General features: G+C 63.0%; 1 protein-coding gene across 1 annotated transcript; it reads right to left on the bottom strand.

Moving 5' to 3' along the window:
* Nucleotides 1-2,598: 2,598 nt before the first annotated feature.
* On the bottom strand, nt 2,599-12,788 carry DPEP1 (dipeptidase 1). Its single transcript, XM_008140021.3, has 11 exons — nt 12,734-12,788; nt 8,868-9,039; nt 5,222-5,354; nt 4,841-4,973; nt 4,534-4,684; nt 4,351-4,423; nt 3,725-3,901; nt 3,530-3,614; nt 3,379-3,454; nt 3,024-3,159; nt 2,599-2,954 (listed from the first exon to the last, which is right to left on the bottom strand). The coding sequence occupies exons 2-11, from the start codon at nt 8,969-8,971 to the stop codon at nt 2,787-2,789; spliced, it is 1,236 nt and encodes a 411-aa protein (XP_008138243.1). The 5' UTR covers nt 8,972-9,039; nt 12,734-12,788; the 3' UTR covers nt 2,599-2,786.
* Between the last annotated feature and the right edge of the window lie 5,763 nt (nt 12,789-18,551).

Below are 18,551 nucleotides of genomic sequence, written 5' to 3'. Positions count from 1 at the left end.
CACTCGCCTGCCGGGCCTGGAACCCTCCTGTCCTCCTAGGCTGGGCGGCGGGTGAGTTTGCACAAACTTCTGACTTTCGTGGGTGGTTTCTGTGACTTTGGGCCCAGCAGCTGGAGGGTCTGTGGGCTCCCTTCTGTGCCCCGCTCTGCGAGGGTGCCCTGTGATGGCAGGTGTGCTGCTGACCAACAGCAGTGGGGGTCGGGGTCCCCATTGCTGGGCGGTACCTGGAGCCCTCCCAGCAGCGGGCAGGCCTCCCCCACCCCTAGATAGGCACAGGCGCAGGCACGGCCCCAGGACGTGTGGAGGACGCCTTCGAGGGCCACCCAGCAAACACGGGACGTGTTTGCAGAACGTCCAGGGGTGGGGTCCTGTCCCCTCCAGCCTGGTCCTGCCCTCTGCTGCTGGCTGAGCTCCTGGGGGAAGCTGGCCCCAAACCCAGGCATGCCCACTCTGGGGGCACGTCCTCACTCCCCTGCTGCCTGTGGAGGCCTGGGGTGTGGGGTGACCCCTTAGAGCCCTGTCTGTGCCAGGCCTCCCGGCTGAGGAGCAGTCAGCCACACAATCACATCTCCTGCAGTGCCTCCTCCAACGGCCCCTCCTGCCTGTGCTCACACCTTTGACCTTGGAAGCCAGAGTGGCTGACAGCCCAGAGAGCCACCCTTGGGAGGGGAGGGGGCAGCGCGTCCAGGGCAGAGCAGCAGGGTGTCCGATGACCTGCTAGGACGGCCAGGAGACGGCTGCACTTCCTGTTCTTCACGTTCCTGAAGTTTACTTTGTTTTCCTGAAGCTGTTTGGTGGTTTTTTGTTGGGTTTCTCTTTTTGCCAAAATACAAGGAGCAAGTGGCAGGGGGGGGGCGCTGGGTCTGCGTCCTCCTCTGTAGGAGCTGGTGGGGGCTGTGCGGTGGGTGCGGCTTCTGTAGGAGCCGGTGGGGGCTGTGCGGTGGGTGCAGCTTCTGTAGGAGCTGGTGGGGGCTGTGCGGTGGGTGCGGCCAGGCCAGCTCTGCACAGCTGACCGCCGACCAGCCCCTCCCAGAGGCTCCGGCTGTCCAGTCTCCTCGCACCTTCACCTTGACTCCTGCGCGGGCTTCTTCCTGGACGTGGGAGCCGTGATGTCTGTGCAGTGGGCGGCGTTGGGCAGCCGAGGGGACGTGGGCTGTGCGTGAGACCTGGCCTTTCTCCTGCGATACCGACCTCGCCTTACTCCCTGGCCATGCCCTTCGGGGTTCAGAGGAGGCTTTGGGTTTGTGGGACCCGGGGGCTAGGGGGAGGCCGTGGCAGGGGCGTCTGTGCCCTTTGCCTATAACGCTATTGTAAATAAACGCTGATTGTGGAAGAATTGCTCCAGGTTTGCTTCAGTGGCTTTGGGGCGGGGCGGCGGGGGGGGGGGGGGGCGGGGAACGTAGGTGGGACCCTCAGTGTGGCCATCCAGCCCCCCACGCAGGAGGCTGAGGGATATGGGAGGACAGCTGGTGGGGTCCAGGGATTCTCTGGCCCCAGGCAGACAGAATCTGCAGTTTTTACCTTGAAATAACTTTAAACATAATGTGGTTGAGACTATTTCAGGACGAGTATTAAAGCCTTTCTCACAGCCGCCAGGGTCCCTTCCCACCGCCTGACAGCCCCCCAGAAACAGCCCCAGCGTAGTGTGGTGATGAGCAGATACCCACACACGTCCCTTCTGGTCACTTGGGATGGTCCGGGAGAGGTGCTAGCTGGGGATGAGGCAGAGCCTTGCCCACGAGACCCCTGGCTGCCCCAGGGCCTGGGCGATTCACCCTCCTCCTAGGGGTTGGGGAGCTAATAGTTCGGCTGCCCAGGTGGCTGCCAGGGTCCGCGGGCCACGCTGGGCTGGGGTGCCTGAGCAGGGAATTCCTGCCCGTCGGCTTGCCCCCCGCCCAGCGTCAAAGCCTGCCCTGTCCAGAGGGCACGTTCTTGGGCCTGGAGAGGGCTGACCTGGTGGGGCCCCACAGGGGTCTGTCATCCACAAGAATGTTCATCTCAAGACACAGGCACCGAATGTCCAGCAGGAGGTGCTGTTCCCCTCCTGACTCATGCATGAGTGTGCTCTGCCCTGTGGGCCCGGCGGGGCGGCAGGACCAAGTTCACTGTGAGGAGGCCCTACCGGGGGCCCCAGAGAGGCCTGCTGGCCTCACCTCCAATTTCTCAGCAGGCTGAGCCCAGGGGGTGCGTGCAGGTGTGTGTGTGTGTGTGTGTGTGTGTGCATGCACGTGTGGGTATGTGCACATGTGTGAGTATGTACATGCATGTGTGGGTACGTGCACATGTGTATGTGTGAGCGTATGTGGGTGTGTGTATATGCATACATGTGTGGGTGTGTGCACGTGTGTGCATGAGTGTGTGTGTGGGCATGATTAGGAGGAAGTGGGGGATAGGTGGGAGTGTGCAAGTGCAGGGGGGAGTGGTACTGCAGCCAGGACTGTGCTTAAAGGCCTCGCAGTGTCCACGTGAAGCCCCTGTCAGCCCCGAGCCCTTCCCGGCCTGTCCACCACGACTCGGGCCTCCTGGGCCTGGACGTCCAGCCAGGGGCCCTCCCACAGGATGTGCCCGGACGCGGGAGAGCACTCCAGGATGACACCCTCAGGACAGAGGGCCGGTGCCTTTATTGAGGATCCTCTGTGGGCCTGGCCTGTGCCCCCCACAGCGCACGGCCCAGGGGAGCCCAGGGCTCGCGCAGGACAGGCCAGTCCTTGAGCGTGGGAGCAGTTCCTGGGGTCGGCTGCCCCGATGGCCAGTCTTCCCTCTGCCGGGGGCTTGGTCCCAGGGTGTCACAGAAGACGCAGGCTGAGGAGGAGGGGGGCGAGGGAGGCCAGCAGGGCTGCGGGCTGGAGGTGGAGGCCGGGAGCCTCTGAGTAGCCATAGCTCGTCCGGCAGGAACTGTCCAGGTACCTCTGCTCGATGGGCTTCTCCTCCGGGTCCCGGGCATGGTTGCTGGCCTGTGGACAGACAGGGTTGGCTGCCTGCGGCCGCCGGTTGAGGAGGACGAGTGCGCGGACAAGCCTTACCTGCTCCACCGCCTCAAAGACCCTCAGCAGGTTGTCGGCCAGGGCGCCCCTGACCTCCGCCTCCGTCCATTGCCTCCTGAGCAGCTCGGCGATCAGGTTCGGGTACTTGGACACGTCCTCAAGCCCCGTCGGGAGCCTGGATGAAGGCCAAGAGGACCAGGCTGTGCGGCCAGGGGTCGGGGCTCTGGGGACCCAGCTACCTTCCCATCCTGAGGCACTGGGGGTTCCGGGGGATGGCCTTCGGAGCGAGACATGCTGGGAAGGCCCTCAGGACACACTTCTCTCCTCCAGCCCCTGGTGACAGGTTTTTGGGGGTCTCGACCCCCAGCTCACACACAACAGTCTCCGTCCTCACCTTGAAACACCGTCGAAGTCCCCACCAAAGCCCACAGCTCCGGCTCCCGCCACCTTCTTGATGTGGTCCAGGTGGTCTGGGGGAGGCAGCAGGTGTGGGTCCTGGGAGAGGCGCCCTGCCCCCAGCCATGCGTCTGCTGGCACCCACCTACCTGCCACTTGAGACAGGTTGGCCTCCATTTTGCAGGCGACATAGTCATTGTAGAAGTTCACCATCACCAGGCTGCCCGTCTGCTTCTGCTCAGAGAGAGAGGAGCCGTGGGCACAGGGCTGGGGGCAGCACTGGAGCCCGGGAGGACCACCGGGGCCCAGGACTGGCCGGGGCAGAGCCCCTCACCCCCGCTCACCACCAGCTGGAGCACGTCGTCGGGCACGTTTCGCCGGTGCTTGCACAGCGCGAAGGCGGAGGAGTGGCTGAAGATGACGGGGGCCTGGGACTGGTTCAGAGCGGCTTTCATGGTGGCCACAGACACGTGGGCCAGGTCAATGATGACCCCCAGCCGGTTCAGCTCCCTCACCACGCTCTGAGGAGACACGGGGCTCAGAGGCTGGGAGCGCCGGGCCCGGTCAGGGGATGATGGCCGCCGGTGCCCCGGGCCAGGCAGGCTGCGCTGGGTACACTTTATTGGCACAGGCTTCTGGGGCTCACTGCTGCCCCCTGAGCGGTCCAGGGAGGGGGAGGGCATTTGGGCAGGGCCCCTGCTGGCTAGGTGTTCAGCACTTCCCTGGCTGAAGACTGGGGCCACTGCCGTCACCAGTGGATGCTCAGCCTGGGAGGCCCCTGGCCAGCTCCGTTTTTTTTTTTTTTTTTAATATTTTTTATTGATTTTTCACAGAGAGGAAGGGAGAGAGACAGAGAGTTAGAAACATCAATGAGAGAGAAACATCGATCAGCTGCCTCCTGGGGATGTGTCACCGGTTAGGGCTCAGCTCCATTTTGCAAGTGAGGGAGGTGTTTGCCCCTGCCACCTACCTCCCCGAAGTCCTCGGACAGGCCGTCGCTCTGGGCATCGTCATCCCCGGTGTCCACCAGCCAGTTGTCCGCCCTGGAGGGAGGAGGCAGTGGTCCCCGCCCACCCACAGGGGGCTTGCCCCAGCACCCAGCGGCCTCTCGTCCACCCCGCACCCCCGCCAGGGCCTCCCTGGTGTCACTCACCAGGGCGTGTTACAGCTGTGCGTGAGGGTCAGGTACCGCATCCCCAGGTGGTAGAGTGCCCGCAGGACACCCAGGCTGCTGTCGATGGAGTGACCGCCCTCCACCCCGACCAGACTGGCCACCTTCCCCTCCTGGAAGGCCTGTCGGATGCCTGTGAGCAGAGCCGGCCGTGGCTATGGGCACCTGGTGGCAGGTGTGCCCGGGCGTCCAGGGGGAGCATCACCCCGAACGGCTGGCCGAGCTGCACTGGCAGCCTCTGCTCACTAGAGGGTGGTGTGGGGCCAGGGAGGCGGCCGGCGGCACCCACCTTGGCTGCTGTTGACACACAGGAAGGTCTCGGGGTACATGTGGCACATGCGGTGGATGACGTCGATCTGCTCCAGCGTCCTCTTCACGGCGTCCTTGTTCTGGGTGTCGCAGGGCGTGTACGCAGACCAGAACTGGGGGCCATGGGGCAGGGCTAGGACCTGAGGCTCCAGGCCCGCCCCCCCACGTGCGTATGAATGTCTGGTCCCCCTCCCCCGTCTTGGAAGCCGTCCTCACAGCCTGTCCCTCCAGGTCTGTGGCCCCAGGGAGACTGGCTGGGGGTGGGGGATGCCACCACCAGGGAGGGGCTGCACCATAGCCAGGGCCCAAGGGAGGAGGGTGGACCCCAACATGGGTGAGCATAGGGCTGGCCGGACGGTACCTGGCCCCCCACAAAGCCAGCCCTCAGCTTGGGGATGTTGGTGTGTGTGCCGACCAGGCTGTGCAGGCTGGCGTTCTTCTTCCGGAGCTGATTGTTGAACTTGGTCAGCAGCCTCCAGGGCAGGTCGTTGTGCCTGGAGGGACAGGAGGAGGGGGAGGAGGCAGGTCCTGGCGGCCACTGGACCCTGGGGCTCCAAGCTCCCTCTCTGGCCTCTGTCCCCTGTCTAATTGCTGCTTCTCACACGCTCAGGGCTAAGGCTGGCCCCAGGGGACACAGACTACTCATTAGCGGAGCACACCTGAGCCAGGCCACCTGAGCTGAGAGCCCGAAATGGATAGGTCTTCCATCCTAGGTGTCCCATGCACCTGTGCAAGCCACACAGGCCCTGGGAGCTGGTTAGAATGCAGAGTACCAGGCCCATCCAGACCCCAGTCACTGTGAGCAAGTGCGTGCACACACACTCACGTGCAATCTCACACACACCACATACACACATACGGGCACACACATCACACGCATGTGTGCTCACACACCCCCACACACATGGGCACACGCACACATCACACACGTGCATGCTCACACATACCACACACATGTGCATGCACACCCACACACCGCACACACATGTGCATGTATACACGTGGGACATCTAGGCAGGTGCCCTCTGGACTCCTAATCTGGTAACAAGGGGCTGTGAGGACAGTCTGGGCCTGGAGGGGGCTTTGTCCTGGGGGGCCATCCCCGCCATGCCCCCCTCTTCCTCTGCAAGCTCCCCCTCAGACCCTGGAGGCCACCCCCGCTCTCTGGGGAGGGGCAAGGGGTTCTGTGAAGGGTGAGATTTGATGGACGCGACAGAGACTGGGCTGGGGCTCAGACACCTTGGCTGCCCCAGTGGTGGAGGGTGGGCAAGGTCACTCCCTCCCTGCAGGGGTGGGGGCGTCCGCCTCTGGGCGCTTCCGGGAGGCAGGGCCTCTGGAGGGGACAGCGCTCCTTTCCTGAGGACCCCAGCCCCTGAGGGAAACGCGGCCCCCCCTCCCGCTGCCACCCCAAGGGAGGGCTTTGTCTCCCCCCTGCCCCTCAGACTCTCCACCCGTGGCTGGAACCCCAAGTGGGAGAAGCGGCTGCCTCCACCCATGGGCCGCCCTGCTGTCTGGAGCCCGCCGCCCGCCTCCTGAGCGTAGTGGCCTGGGCCGCGTCCTCAGCGGCGGGGAGACCACTCAAGGGAAGGTGAGGCTCCCGAGTGCGAGCAGCACACACACGCGGGCAGCTGTTGTTGGAGACGCTGCTGGTGGCCACTCCCCGCTTTTCCTTGGTAACAGTGCCAAGCGGGCACATGGCCACTTGAAACAGAAACTTTCCACTCCCTACAGCTCGGTGTGGCCATGCCACTCCATCTGCCCTGTGACAGCACCCCAAGCTCTCCTTGACAGATGGCGTGGTTTTCCCTTTTATTTTATTTATTTATTTTAATATATTTTATTGATTTTTTACAGAGAGGAAGGGAGAAGGATAGAGTTAGAAACATCGATGGGAGAGAAACATCGATCAGCTGCCTCCTGCACACCCCCCACCGGGGATGTGCCCGCAACCAAGGTACATGCCCTTGACTGGAATCGAACCTGGGACCTTTCAGTCTGCAGGCCGACGCTCTATCCACTGAGCCAAACCAGTCAGGGTGGTTTTCCCTTTTATTACTGCAGGACGGCAGGCAGATGTGATGGCTGGAGCTGCTGCAGCCACTTTACACTACGAGGGGGCCTGGGGACTGGTGGCCACACCAAGTTCTCAGCATATGGAACCCCTCAGAAGCTACTTATTTGGGTCTCTTACCTGCAATCCACTGTTTTTTAAAAATATATTTTTGTTGATTTCAGAGAGGAAGGGAGAGGGAGAGAGAGATAGCATCAATGATGAGAGAGAATCATGGATTCATTGCCTCCTGCATGCCTCCTACTGAGGATCGAGCCCACAACCCAGGCACATGCCCTGACCAAGAATTGAACTGTGACCTCCTGGTTCATTGGTCGACGCTCAACCACTGAACCACCCCGGCCAGGCTGCAATCCGCTATTATTGGTCTTGATTCTGTCAGCCTAGTCCTAGCTTTCCAGGACTTTGAGTATTCCTGACTGGCCTATTCCAGCCGTCTGACTCCCCAACGGCCTCCGCACAGCCCCCAGCCCCTGAACTCGGCCCCCCTCTCTCTGTGCCCAGCTGCCCTGAGCCCCCCAGGATGAAGGAACAACAACTCCGGCTCCTGCTGTGGGCATCTTCCACCTGCCCTTCCCCCCCCCACGACTGTAGGCCTCCAGGGCAGACACCTCCCACAAGACCCTCGGAGGCAGAGAGAAGAGCAGGGGACTCGAGGTCCAGGAAGGAGATGGAGGGAGGACGGGGTGGGGCAGGCAGAGTGGGGCACCTGGCACCCCTCCTCCTCTGGGGCCCCCACAGCTCCCTGTCTTCCCTGCACCCCCGCCCCCCCCCCCCCCCCCCGTTTTCTCTGCTTACCTTGCAGAGTCTCTTGTCCAAAAAACCCTGAGGCTTCTGCCAAGTAGTGATGCCTGCACATTAATGAGCAGCCAGCACATGGGCGGGGGGTGGGAAGGCTCTGCTCACACTGCCAGGCCCCAGGGTGCCCGTGAGTGCACGGGACACAGTCCCTGCTTTCAGCAGTATGTGTGTGGGGGGGTGTCGAATGCTGCAGCAGACAGGCAGGGGTGTGTGCAGGGTGCACCCCCAGGTCAGGGAAGGCCTGCCACTAGCTCTGGAGAGCTGAGGGGGGTGCAGGTGCAGGACGAGCAGGGACCGTGTGAGCCTTGGGGGGCACTGGGATCAGCTGCAGCCACGGGTGGGGCGGGGTTGAGCGGGACTAGATCTCCCAGACTCCCTCTGGCCGTGGTACTGATACAGACTTTGGCTGGAGGAAGCGGAGAGTCCAGCTCACGAGGTGCCCAGCATTGGGGGGAGAGGGGGGCGGGGGTGGCAATGCCGCTGTCCTAGGAGGTGGGGGGGGGGGGCAAATGCATGGGTGCTGCCAAGCTGGCTGTGACCTCAAAGAAAGAGTGACAGGTGGCACCAGGGTCTGGGGTGCAGGCGTGGGCACAGCCGGGTCTTGGTTGGGGGCTTGACCTATGGGGTCCTCTGAGCATCGAGTGAGGTCAAGCTGACCCCACACCTGCTGGGGTCACCCCAGGTGGACACAGGAGAAGGAAGAGGCATGAGGAAGGGTCTCAGGGAGGAGGGCCAAGGCCTCCCGGGGCCTGTGGTGGACACCACCCTCACCTGCAGCTTCAGGTGAGGAAGCTGAGGCCGTGTGGCCTGAGTGAGCTAGACCCGGCCAGGCCCCCAACGTCTCTTAGCCCAGCACCCACTCTGCGCTGGTACCAGGCTGTAGGGTGCCCCAGGGACCTCACCATGTGGCTCCTGCTCCTCCCCGATGGGCCCCATCTGCAGGGGCCCTGTGAGACCCCACAGAGAACCAAGGCCAGCAAAGGGCAAGACCCACGTTACAGCTAGAGAAATGGAGTCCAGGCGGCGGGAGGGCGGTGCCTGCCTCATGTCCGGGGCACATGGCCCGGCTCCCGGCTCCCGGCTCCCGGCTCCCGGCTCCCGGCTCCCAGCTCCCCAGCCCACGGAGGCCACTTACCCATCAATGACAGGTGTGGTTCTCATAATTCTCTTTGCCTCGTCCAGAAACTGGTCAGCGGTGCAGATGGCCACCAGGGGCCAGAGCCACCAGCGGGTCCACATGGCGAGTCCCCAGGGCCCTGGTCCCGCAGCTGCTCCGGGCCTGGCTGCCTTGTGCGGACGAGCTGGGGCTGGAAGACAGTGCAGAGGCCTTTCGTCAGGCAGTGGCTGCCAGGAGGGGCCACGTTATCAGCAATCAGCACATTCCTGGTGAGGGAGGGTGGGTAGATGGCTGGGCGTTGCTGTCTGGGCCAGGCTGAGGGGTAGTAAGAGGCTGCTGACCCCTGGGGAGGGGCCGGAATCCAGACGGAAGGACTCACTCCACTCAGAGGCAGTTGGCCCAGGGCCATGCAGTTATTGCCTCCTGCACCAGGACGGGGGGCCTCTCTCAGGTCTACAAACAGGAGCGAGAAGGCACTTGAACTTTGCTCCCACCACACCCACCTGTGCCAGGGTCTGCACCCCAACTCCTGGCCTGTAGCCGCTGGCCTCGCAGGCTCCGGGCAAGTGGGCTGGACTTTGGGGCGTGAGCCAGAAACCCAGACTGCCAATGTTTCCTCCGGAGGCTGCACGGTGTGGTCCCCCAGTATGGGAAACGGCCCATTGTCTTCACTAGCAGAGAGGTGTGGACAAGGAGCCCGGAAGGCTGGAGAGCTTGAGCTCTGGCAAGGGTCAAAGCCATACACCGGCTGTCTAGTTCTTTTACCTTTTAGTCTCATGTAAATCCTTGCTGATAAGATAGTCTGCCTGTTACTGGAATTGCCTGCCTTAGGGCTATGGGTGGATCCCAAATCTGAATAAAAGAGATCACAAGGCCAGAGCAAAGCAGAGTCCTCCCTTGGGCTTCCACCTGCCCCCCAATTCCCAAATTAGTATTTCTTGTCTTGTTTCTTTCATTTGTGTGCAGCCTCCTCCAGAACCCGTACCCTGAACCCTGAACCACACGGGACGTGGGGGGACATTCGCACCCGGGGCCCTAAGCACCCAAAGCCCAGGTCCCAGGATGACGGCCTGTTCTTGAGCCACAGACATGGCTTTGGCTCAGCCCGCCCCGCTCTGAAGCTCAGGGGGTGCTGGGCTGGACGAGGGTGACAGAGCGAGGCACTGGCCTGAGGCACAGCTGCCAGACCGGGCGCACCAGGAACCTCAATCATCACCACGAGTAGCATTTTAAAAATATATTTTATTTATTTATTTATTTAATATATTTTATTGATTTTTTACAGAGAGGAAGAGAGAGGGATAGAGAGTTAGAAACATCGATGAGAGAGAAACATCGATCAGCTGCCTCCTGCACACCCCCTACTGGGGATGTGCCCGCAATCAAGGTACATGCCCTTGACCGGAATTGAACCTGGGACCCTTGAGTCCGCAGGCCGACACTCTATCCACTGAGCCAAACCGGTTTCGGCTAAAATATATTTTATTGATTTTTTACAGAGAGGAAGGGAGAGGGAAAGAGAGTTAGAAACATTGATGAGAGAGAAACATGGATCAGCTGCCTCCTGCACATCCCCCACTGGGAATGTGCCTGCAACCAAGGTACATGCCCTTGACTGGAATCGAACCTGGGACCCTTCTGTCTGCAGGCTGACGCTCCATCCACTGAGCCAAACTGGTCAGGGCGACGAGTAACATTTTTAAAAATACATTTTAAAAATTGATTTCAGAGAGGAAGGGAGAGGGAGAGAGAGACACAGAGAAAGAGAGAGACAGAGAGAGAGAGACACACAGAGAGAAACATCAATGATGAGAGAGAATCATGGATCCACTGCCTCCTGCACGCCCCATGCTGGGGATTGAGCCCACAACCCGGGCCTGTGCCCTGACCGGGAATTGAACTGCAATCTCTTGGTTCATAGGTTGACGCTCCATCCCTGAGCCACAAGGGCCGGCTGTAGGTTTTCTGTTCGCTGTGGAGTTGTCGGTCGCCTTTGTGTTTGGAGCTCTGTGCTTTAATTTGCAGTTTCCGGGTGATGCTCATACCTGGAGAGTCCCCCCTTTCTGTTCTTGTGCTTATTTTGTTGGAGCTGGTGCTCCAACCCTCGTCTCCCCGCCGTGTGTCGTCGGGCCTCTGCGGGTCTCAGAGGCACTCTGGGCGCAGATGTCCCCTCAGAGCCCGAAAGCTCGGCTTCTGTGCACGGGGCGTGGTGGGTGCGGAGCCCAGGGCCATCCAAGCTCCACTTTGCCTCATCCTTGGGGCTGCGCAGTCTCCCGCACAGGCCTGAGCTCCGGCTGTGTCCATGCCGCTGGCCGGCATTCGGTTCCCAGACCGAGTCTCTGCCTTTCTCGAGAGAAGTCCCCAGTCCTCGCTGCGAACTGCTCTCGCTCGGAGACCCGCCCTCCGAGGTGGCCCCTGGGGCTCCCGTTTTCTCTCCTGTTTTAGCTTCTCTTCTGAGTTTGCTCCGTTCCCAGCTCGTTCACTTAGTATCTCCTTCGGGGGATCCGGTAGTTAACGTCCCGAGAGCGGCTTTGCGTGCGCTTCGTGGCGGTGATGTTTCCCGTGGCTCCACGCTGGTGATGGGAGCGGCACTGTGGGCTCCCGAGGGTTTGTCCCCTGCCGGCTGGACTCGCTCTCCTCGTTTGTTTGTCTGTGGGGACCTGTGGTTTCCGTTGCAGCCTCTCCTCGCGCAGCGTGGGGTCTGGGCGGTCACTCCCCTCCCCATTCAGCGTCAGGAATGGCCGCAGCCGCGGGGGAGCCGGCGGAGCTGTGCATGCTGCCCGCTCAAGGCTCCGTGCAAATGGGCGAGCCTCCCACCTTCGAGGGGCTGGTGCCAGAGCTGGACTCCCGAGATCCTGCTTCCAGTTCTGACTCCTGCCCCACGGGCATCTGCCCCCCTGGAGGTGAGGCTCAGCGGGGAGCGGGCCTGGCCCCCAAGTGCTCGCCTGACGGTGCAGCATCGACCTCTTCCCCGGAGGCGGTGGCCAGAGGGACATCTGTCCATCCCCCTCCATGGGGTCTGCCTCCTGGAACGCCCCCCTGGGAACCTGGCTTAGCTAGTTTCTTGTTCGTTTGTTTGTTTTTAATCCTCACCCGAGGGTATTTTTCCACTGGTTTTTAGAGGGAGTGATAGAGAGAGGGAGAGACCAAGAAGCATCCATGTGAGAGAGAAACATCGATGGGTTGCCTCCTGTGGGTGCCCTGACCAGGGCCTTGGCTGGGGAGGAGCCTGCCACCGAGGTACGTGCACTTGACCGGAATCGAACCCGGGACCCTTTGTTCCTCAGGCCGACGCGCTACCCCCTGAGCCGAACAGGCCAGCGCTGGCTTAGTTGGTCTTGCCAGCAGCCCCCACGTGGCCCCAGGCAGACCTGCGCCTTCAGGTGGCCCCCACCAGCCTTCCACTTTCCCAGCTGAGGCCCAGACCTCCATGGATTTGCAGCTCAGGGCCTGGTGGCTTCCCCACGTCCCCCTGATGGTTCCGCCCTGACCGCCCTCCCCGGTGGCCACACAGCCTGCCTGCCCTGTAACCCTGCACAGTGGCGGGTCCTCCATCAGGGACACCCCGAGAGGAGGTGGCTTCAGCCTTATCTCGCTGCCTCCCCAACCCCAGAAGCCGCCCTCTTACCCCTTGACCTGGCACCAGTGACCCCTGCTCCAGCCCGCCCTCCATCCATGGCCAGAGAACCCCAGACCCAGCCTGCGGGCCCTCCCCTCCCGGCCCAGGACGCACTCACCTGCCTGTCTCCCCCCAGTTCACACTCAGCGGCTTCCCTGGGCATACAGCAGGTGCCCACTAACAGGCGCACCCTCCCCCAGGTGGCTCCGGAGGTGGGGGGATCACAGAGCCGAGGCCCCAGACCCGTCGGGAGCCCCCGACTCACCGGCAGCAGGAAGGGGCCGCTGGAACCTGCCTCACGGCCGCTCTGCTCCCCAGTCCTGAGCGTGGGGGTTTATTGCTCTTTTTCTCAAGTTTCACCCCTCCCCCGAGCCTGCTGCCAGAGAAGCCACCTCTCAGAAGGAAAACTCCCGGGGCCTTCGCAGCACCACAGGCAGGACCGGGGCTAATGCCTCCCACATGTCAGCTGGTTCTCGTTTCTCAGACGCAAACGAGGCTCCTCGGCCCGGCCCTCTGGGCTCAGGCTCCCTCCGACCCGCAGGCTGGGCCTGGGGCCCAGGACAGGCAGGTCCGCAGGGACGGGGTTGGAGTCAAGGCATCGAGGTCCCCCGGGCAGTGATGTGGGGGCGATCTCAGCAGGGGGGTGTGCTGATGGAGGATCTAGGAGGAGGAGGCTTGGTGCTGGGCTCCCAGAGGGTCCCTGAGTCCCTGCTGCTCAGCCCACAGGGTCCCTGACGGGTCAGTGAAGGACTCAGGGTTCCACCAGGTCCCTTCCCTCAGGCCCCCGAGGCCTGCCACGGCCCTCACTCCCGGGGGACCTGCCCCTGATTCAGGACCCGACTGCCCTGCCGGGCCCAGGGACCGGGGGCTCTGGTTTCCATCACTGAGGGGAGGGGGTGAGCTCCCCATATTCCCAGCCACCAAGGATCAAAAGCAGCCACTCTGGTCGGAATGTCCTCTGGCAGAATCCCCGGGACTTTCGAAATCGAGGGCAGATCCGTGGGTCCCGGCCCAGCCGGGGGTGTGGGGGGGGTCACCGAGTGGTTTTGGGATTCTGAGGTCGTCGTGGGGACACACCCGGCGGGCTGTTCCGTCCCCACCCAGGCCCCAGCAGCCACTGTCCCCCCCGCCCTGCTCACCCTCTGCCAGCCATTGTCTCTAAATGGGAGATAGTCCCCAGTCGGGCTGCTGCCATGAGGGGTTCAAATGCCAGCCTTGGGAGGAGGGGGACACAATGATGCCCACCTGGGGCGGTTTGGGGGTTCCCCTCACCTCGGAGCTGAGGGGGGTCTGGAGGAGAAGGGGCTCTGAGGGAGGGGCATCCAGGGAGAGGCAGGCGGCTGTGCGGGCGGCCCGACCCTCGCTCTGACCCTCGCCCTGGGCAGGGCTGGCTCTTGGCAGGACACGAGGTGACGGCCCAGCAGAGGGGCTGGGGGGTCCTGCTCCTGGGGAGGCCGGCCAGGGCTGCATGTGCTCAGGGCGCCCCAGACGGGGTCCTGGACTGTGGGCAACCGACTCCACATTCCGGCTGCCCTCCTGCCGGGCCTGCCCCCCCACCCCCACCCCCCCCCGACCTCACTGGGCTCTTCTGGTGAAACTCCCATTTAGGGACGGGCAGGAGGCCGGGGTCTGGGGGAGGGCCAGGTATGGGGGACAGAGATTCTACTTTTAATGTCATTACCTTAAACATTGAGGTTGAGCGCCGACCTATGAACCAGGAGGTCACAGTTGCGTTCCCGGTCAGGGCACAGGCCCGGGTTGCGGGCTCCCTCCCCAGTGGGGGGCGTGCAGGAGGCAGTGGATCAATGACTCTCTCTCACCAATGATGTTTCTGTCTCTCTCTCCCGCTCCCTTCCTCCCTCTGAAATCTATAAAAATATAAACAAAACAAAACAAAGAAAGCCCAGGACTCAGGCAGGCCACCCCATCCCCCGCACAGCTGTGGGATTCCCCACGGATTCCCGGTCCTCTGAGCCCGCCATTCCGGGCTGCTCGGCTGGCTCCCGGCCCCTCTCCCCACCCCACCTCGGGGTCAGGAGTCCGGACGGGACCAGGGACAGAAGGAAGTGTGGGCATGCAGGCAGGTTGCTCCTCCACCTGCCTCGTGTGGCACCTCACGCTTCCTGCTTCCCCAGGAGCGAACACGGAATTATGGGGAGGAGGGAACAGGCCAGACGCCCAAAGAGGGACCGTGCCACCGCCCCGTCAGGCCTGCGGTGAGGCTCCTGGGGAAGTCAGAGGTCAAGGACTCACACCCGCACAGTGCACGGCGGTGGCTTCACCATTCCGAGGCTGAGGGGCTCTGGGTCCCCCAAACTCTTTCCCGCATGCGCGTGTTCAGAGCCAGCGCCCGGGCCCCGCGGGGAGGGCAGGAGGGAGCCACCCGAGGGACTGCCGGGCCTGAGAAGGGCCGCCGGCTCTGGGGGGCATGGGGGCCGTGTCCTGGCTGCAGGCTCACCTGCGATGCGCCTGGGGGGGGGGGGGCCTGGCCGGGCACCTCGCAGCCGTGAGGGCTGCTCCCTGTGTTGCTCTTGCCTGGGGCTCCATCTCAGATGCTGGGCTTGTCCAACTGCCCGCCGTCCCCAGGCCAGGCTCAGCATCCCGAGGGCGGGGGAGCCGCCCCACACTCTGCCCGTGGGGCCCCCGGGCCGCCTCTGGCTGCCTATCGGCACCTGGACGGAGCCCCAGGGAGGGAGGCTCCGTGCCCGCGGTTTGCTGTAGGACTTGGTGTGTCTGAGAGTGCGGGACACCTGTGGGCAATTCCGAGTGCCCGCCCTGTCCTGCGCAGGCTGCAGGCTCCCCGCTCCTGGGGGGCCTCGTGGGTGATTCGGGGCCCTGGCGGAGGTGCCCCCGAGGGTGGGGTCGCGTCCTTGCCCCGGCAATTTGAGCACTGAGGTTCTCCGGCTGCATCAGCAGATGGCTCTCCTGATAACGCCTTTATAGCCCCTCATCCAGCCTGAGTTCCCGGTCGGGACCAGGAAGCCCCGCCCAACCCCCCCCCCCCCCACATGGGCATCAAGGCGAGCTGGACGCACTCTGAGCCTCGGTTCCCCTCTGCACACGGGGCTGGCAGCCGCTCTCACCTCCTGGAACCCACTGCTCCCGCTGCCGGTCTCCAGCTGTGCCTGCTGCCTGGGCTCCCGGGGCAGGCACTGTGCCTGGCCACCTCCCCTGCGGGCAGCGCCTCCCTGGGCAGCAGCACCCCCACCCCTGGCCCACTGACCCCAGCCCACTCACGGTGGCCTCGGCGATGCAGGCTTGTCCCCAGCCAGGGCCCCGCCACCGGGACCTCCCAGCTGCCCTGGCCCCGCCCCAGCCACCTGTGCCTCTCCCAGGCCTGTCCCCAGGAAGGTGCCCACTTCCTCCTGTAGGGGCCCTGGTTCTCCTCCTGTGGGAAGGAGCGGGGAGGAGGGGAGGAGGGTGGGAAGGAGGGCAGACAACACCCTGCCCTCCTCCCCTCTCCGCAGAGGAAAGAAGGGTCCCCTCCGGCCATTAAATGCTCGTCTGAGCCCTGAGGTCAGAGAATATCCCAAACAGGATAGCTGTCACTCTTTTCTTCTTTGGCCACATTATACATTTTTATTTTTATTTATTTATTTAAAAATATATGTTTACTGATTTCGGAGAGGAAGGGAGAGGGAGAGAGATAGATAGAAACATCAATGATGAGAGAATCATTTATCGACTGCCTCCTGCATGCCCCGCACTGGGGATGGAGCCCGAAACCCGGGCATGTGCCCTGACCGGAAATTGAACCCTGACCTCCTGGTTCATGGGTCAACGCTCAACCACTGAGCCACGCTGGCGGGCATACATTTTTATTTTTTTAGTTAATCCTTGCCCGAGGATATTTTTCCCATTTTTAGAGAGCATGGAAGGGAGGGAGGGGGAGAGAGAGAGAAACATCCATGTGAGAGAGGCACAGCGATTGGCCAGGACTGGGGACCGGAACTGCAAGCCAAGTACGTGCCCTTGACCAGGAATCGAACCTGAGACCCTTGGGTGTACGGGCCGAGGCTGTAACCACTGAGCCACCGGCCAGGGCCCAGCAGTGCGCATTGTTCAGGGCTCCTGGTGCGGGTGCTCTCCTGTGGACGACTAGCGGAGGGAGCTCGCGCTGGCGGCCCGCGCAGCCTTGGGCTCCGGTCATCAGGGATCGGGAACCTCGCCCGGCAGCTCAGCGTCTCTTCACACCCCACTGACCTGCGTTTTGCCAGCGAAAGCGTTTTGGAGGGCCCCTCCCGCTCCGTGTCCCTTTCTCCTGCCTGGCCCTTCGGCCGCTCACGCTCACCCTCACCCTGGTCCCTGTCACCGCTGAGCAAACCGCCGCGTTCCCTGCGGGCTGGGCTCTTTCCCCGCCTGCGTTAGTTATTGCTGATTAAAATGTGTCCGCACTTGAACTTAGCGAGTGTGTTTGTCTTTGAAACGCGCTTGGCTGGCAGGTGGCCGCCCTCCGCCCTCGTCTGCCCTGTTTGTGGGGACTCCATCCAGCTGCTCTCCCTGGAGGCACCCGGCAGGAAACGCAGGCGACACAGCCGCGTTCTTGACGAACAGCAAAGACAGGCGGAGCCCGGAGCCGGGAGCCAGGAGCCGGGAGCCCGGAGCCGGGAGCCCCGCATGGGGAGCTGGGCCTGGCCTGCCTCTGCCAGGAACCAGCAAGTGCTCACTTGGGTGAGTCCCTCCTGGGCCTAGAAATACCCCGGCCCCTGTGGGGACGGCCTGGGCCACTCAGCCGGCTCACAGCCCCTTCGAAGGAGGAGGGAGGCCGCAGGTGCCCCATCCCGTGGTCCTCAGGTCCTGCAGGAAGGATCAGAGATAAAAGTTAAGTCTGACAGCAGCATCCCGGGGACAAAAGGGACACGATCGGACAAACAAACGGTTCCCCTGCAGCCACTCGCGCCCCTCCAGAGCCCGCCTGGCGCCGTCCCCTCTCTGCGCCCAGCGTGCGTGCGGGAGCCCTGGAGCAGGTGTTCGGGGTGGCGCCCGCGGGAGTGCGATGGGCCTGAAGGGCGGAGGACGTGAGTGACTGCCTGCTCTCCGTTTCTCCACACACGGCCAGTCGCTGCCCTGAGGAGAGACGGGCATCCCCTGTGCCCAGTGGAGGTGCCCCTGCGGGCGTGTCAGCCCGGGACCGCCCCCGCCGAGGGGTGTCCTCCCCGAGGACGCCATGCAGGTGTCCCCTTCCCCTGGAGGTGGGAGGTGAGGAAGCCCTGAATGTTTTCTCCAGGAAATTCAATAAAAATTTTCAAGTTACCGCATTAGAAAGGGGGTCGGGCCCGGCCTGTGTGGCTCAGTGGTTGAGCATCGAGCTATGAACATGAGGTCAGAGTTTGATTCCGGCCAGGGCACATGCCCTAGTAGGGGGCATCATTGATGTTTCTCTCTCTCTCTCTCCCTCTCTGAAGTTAACACACACACACACACACACACACACACACACACACACACACGGGATCTGGGTCCCCGAAGCCCATCTGGGGGTGCTAACTGGCCTTGTCCCAGCCAGGCCCCTGCCCTCCCACAGGGACGGCCTGTCCTCAAATGTGGCTGGGACAGCAGCCAAGCCCCGGGCTTGGAGACTTCAGGGCCTGGGCCGTCCCAGGGAGGCGGCTTGAGCGGTTAGGAACCAGGGTAGTGTTTGCTCGGGTCTCTACAGGCCAGACTCAAGGCCTTTTGAGAAGAGAAGAGGGCGCGGGGGCCTGGCTGGGTCAGATGGGGAGCCTTGGGGACAGCAGTACAGGGCTGCCCTCACTCTGATCCAGCGAAGAGCCCGCGTAACATTCACCGTGGGTCCCGCTGGGCTGGCTAACAGGACCTGTGCAGGCCCCTGGCCAGGCTAACAGGTCCCCTCCACTCGCCTCCAGGGTCCCCACTCTGCCCCCTGCCCGGTGGCCGCCAGCATGAGCACACGGACCAGCTCCGTCAGGTCACCTGCACACTAGGGTCCCTGCAGGACATGTGGACAGTCTGGTTCCAGGACACAGTGTCCTCGCGGTGACCCCCCCCCAAGTCAGGTGAGAGACTGTGGCTTGGTGGGGTGCCCACTGCCCTTCACCCGACCTGGACTCATTCCCTCCTTGAGG

Source organism: Eptesicus fuscus, chromosome 21 (assembly GCF_027574615.1).
Source record: "Eptesicus fuscus isolate TK198812 chromosome 21, DD_ASM_mEF_20220401, whole genome shotgun sequence".
Lineage (NCBI taxonomy): Eukaryota > Metazoa > Chordata > Mammalia > Chiroptera > Vespertilionidae > Eptesicus > Eptesicus fuscus.
This window is presented reverse-complemented; position numbering and strand designations above follow the sequence as displayed.

Bases quoted from the DNA above. Each gene is read 5' to 3' on its own strand.
- DPEP1 (XM_008140021.3), bottom strand. From the start codon at position 8,971: ATGTGGACCCGCTGGTGGCTCTGGCCCCTGGTGGCCATCTGCACCGCT. The intron at 5,355-8,867 runs GTAAGTGGCCTC...CTGTCCCTCCAG, and splicing joins ACCACACCTGTCATTGATGG to GCACAACGACCTGCCCTGGA. The intron at 3,902-4,350 runs GTAGGTGGCAGG...GTGTCTCCTCAG, and splicing joins TGTCCGAGGACTTCGGGGAG to AGCGTGGTGAGGGAGCTGAA.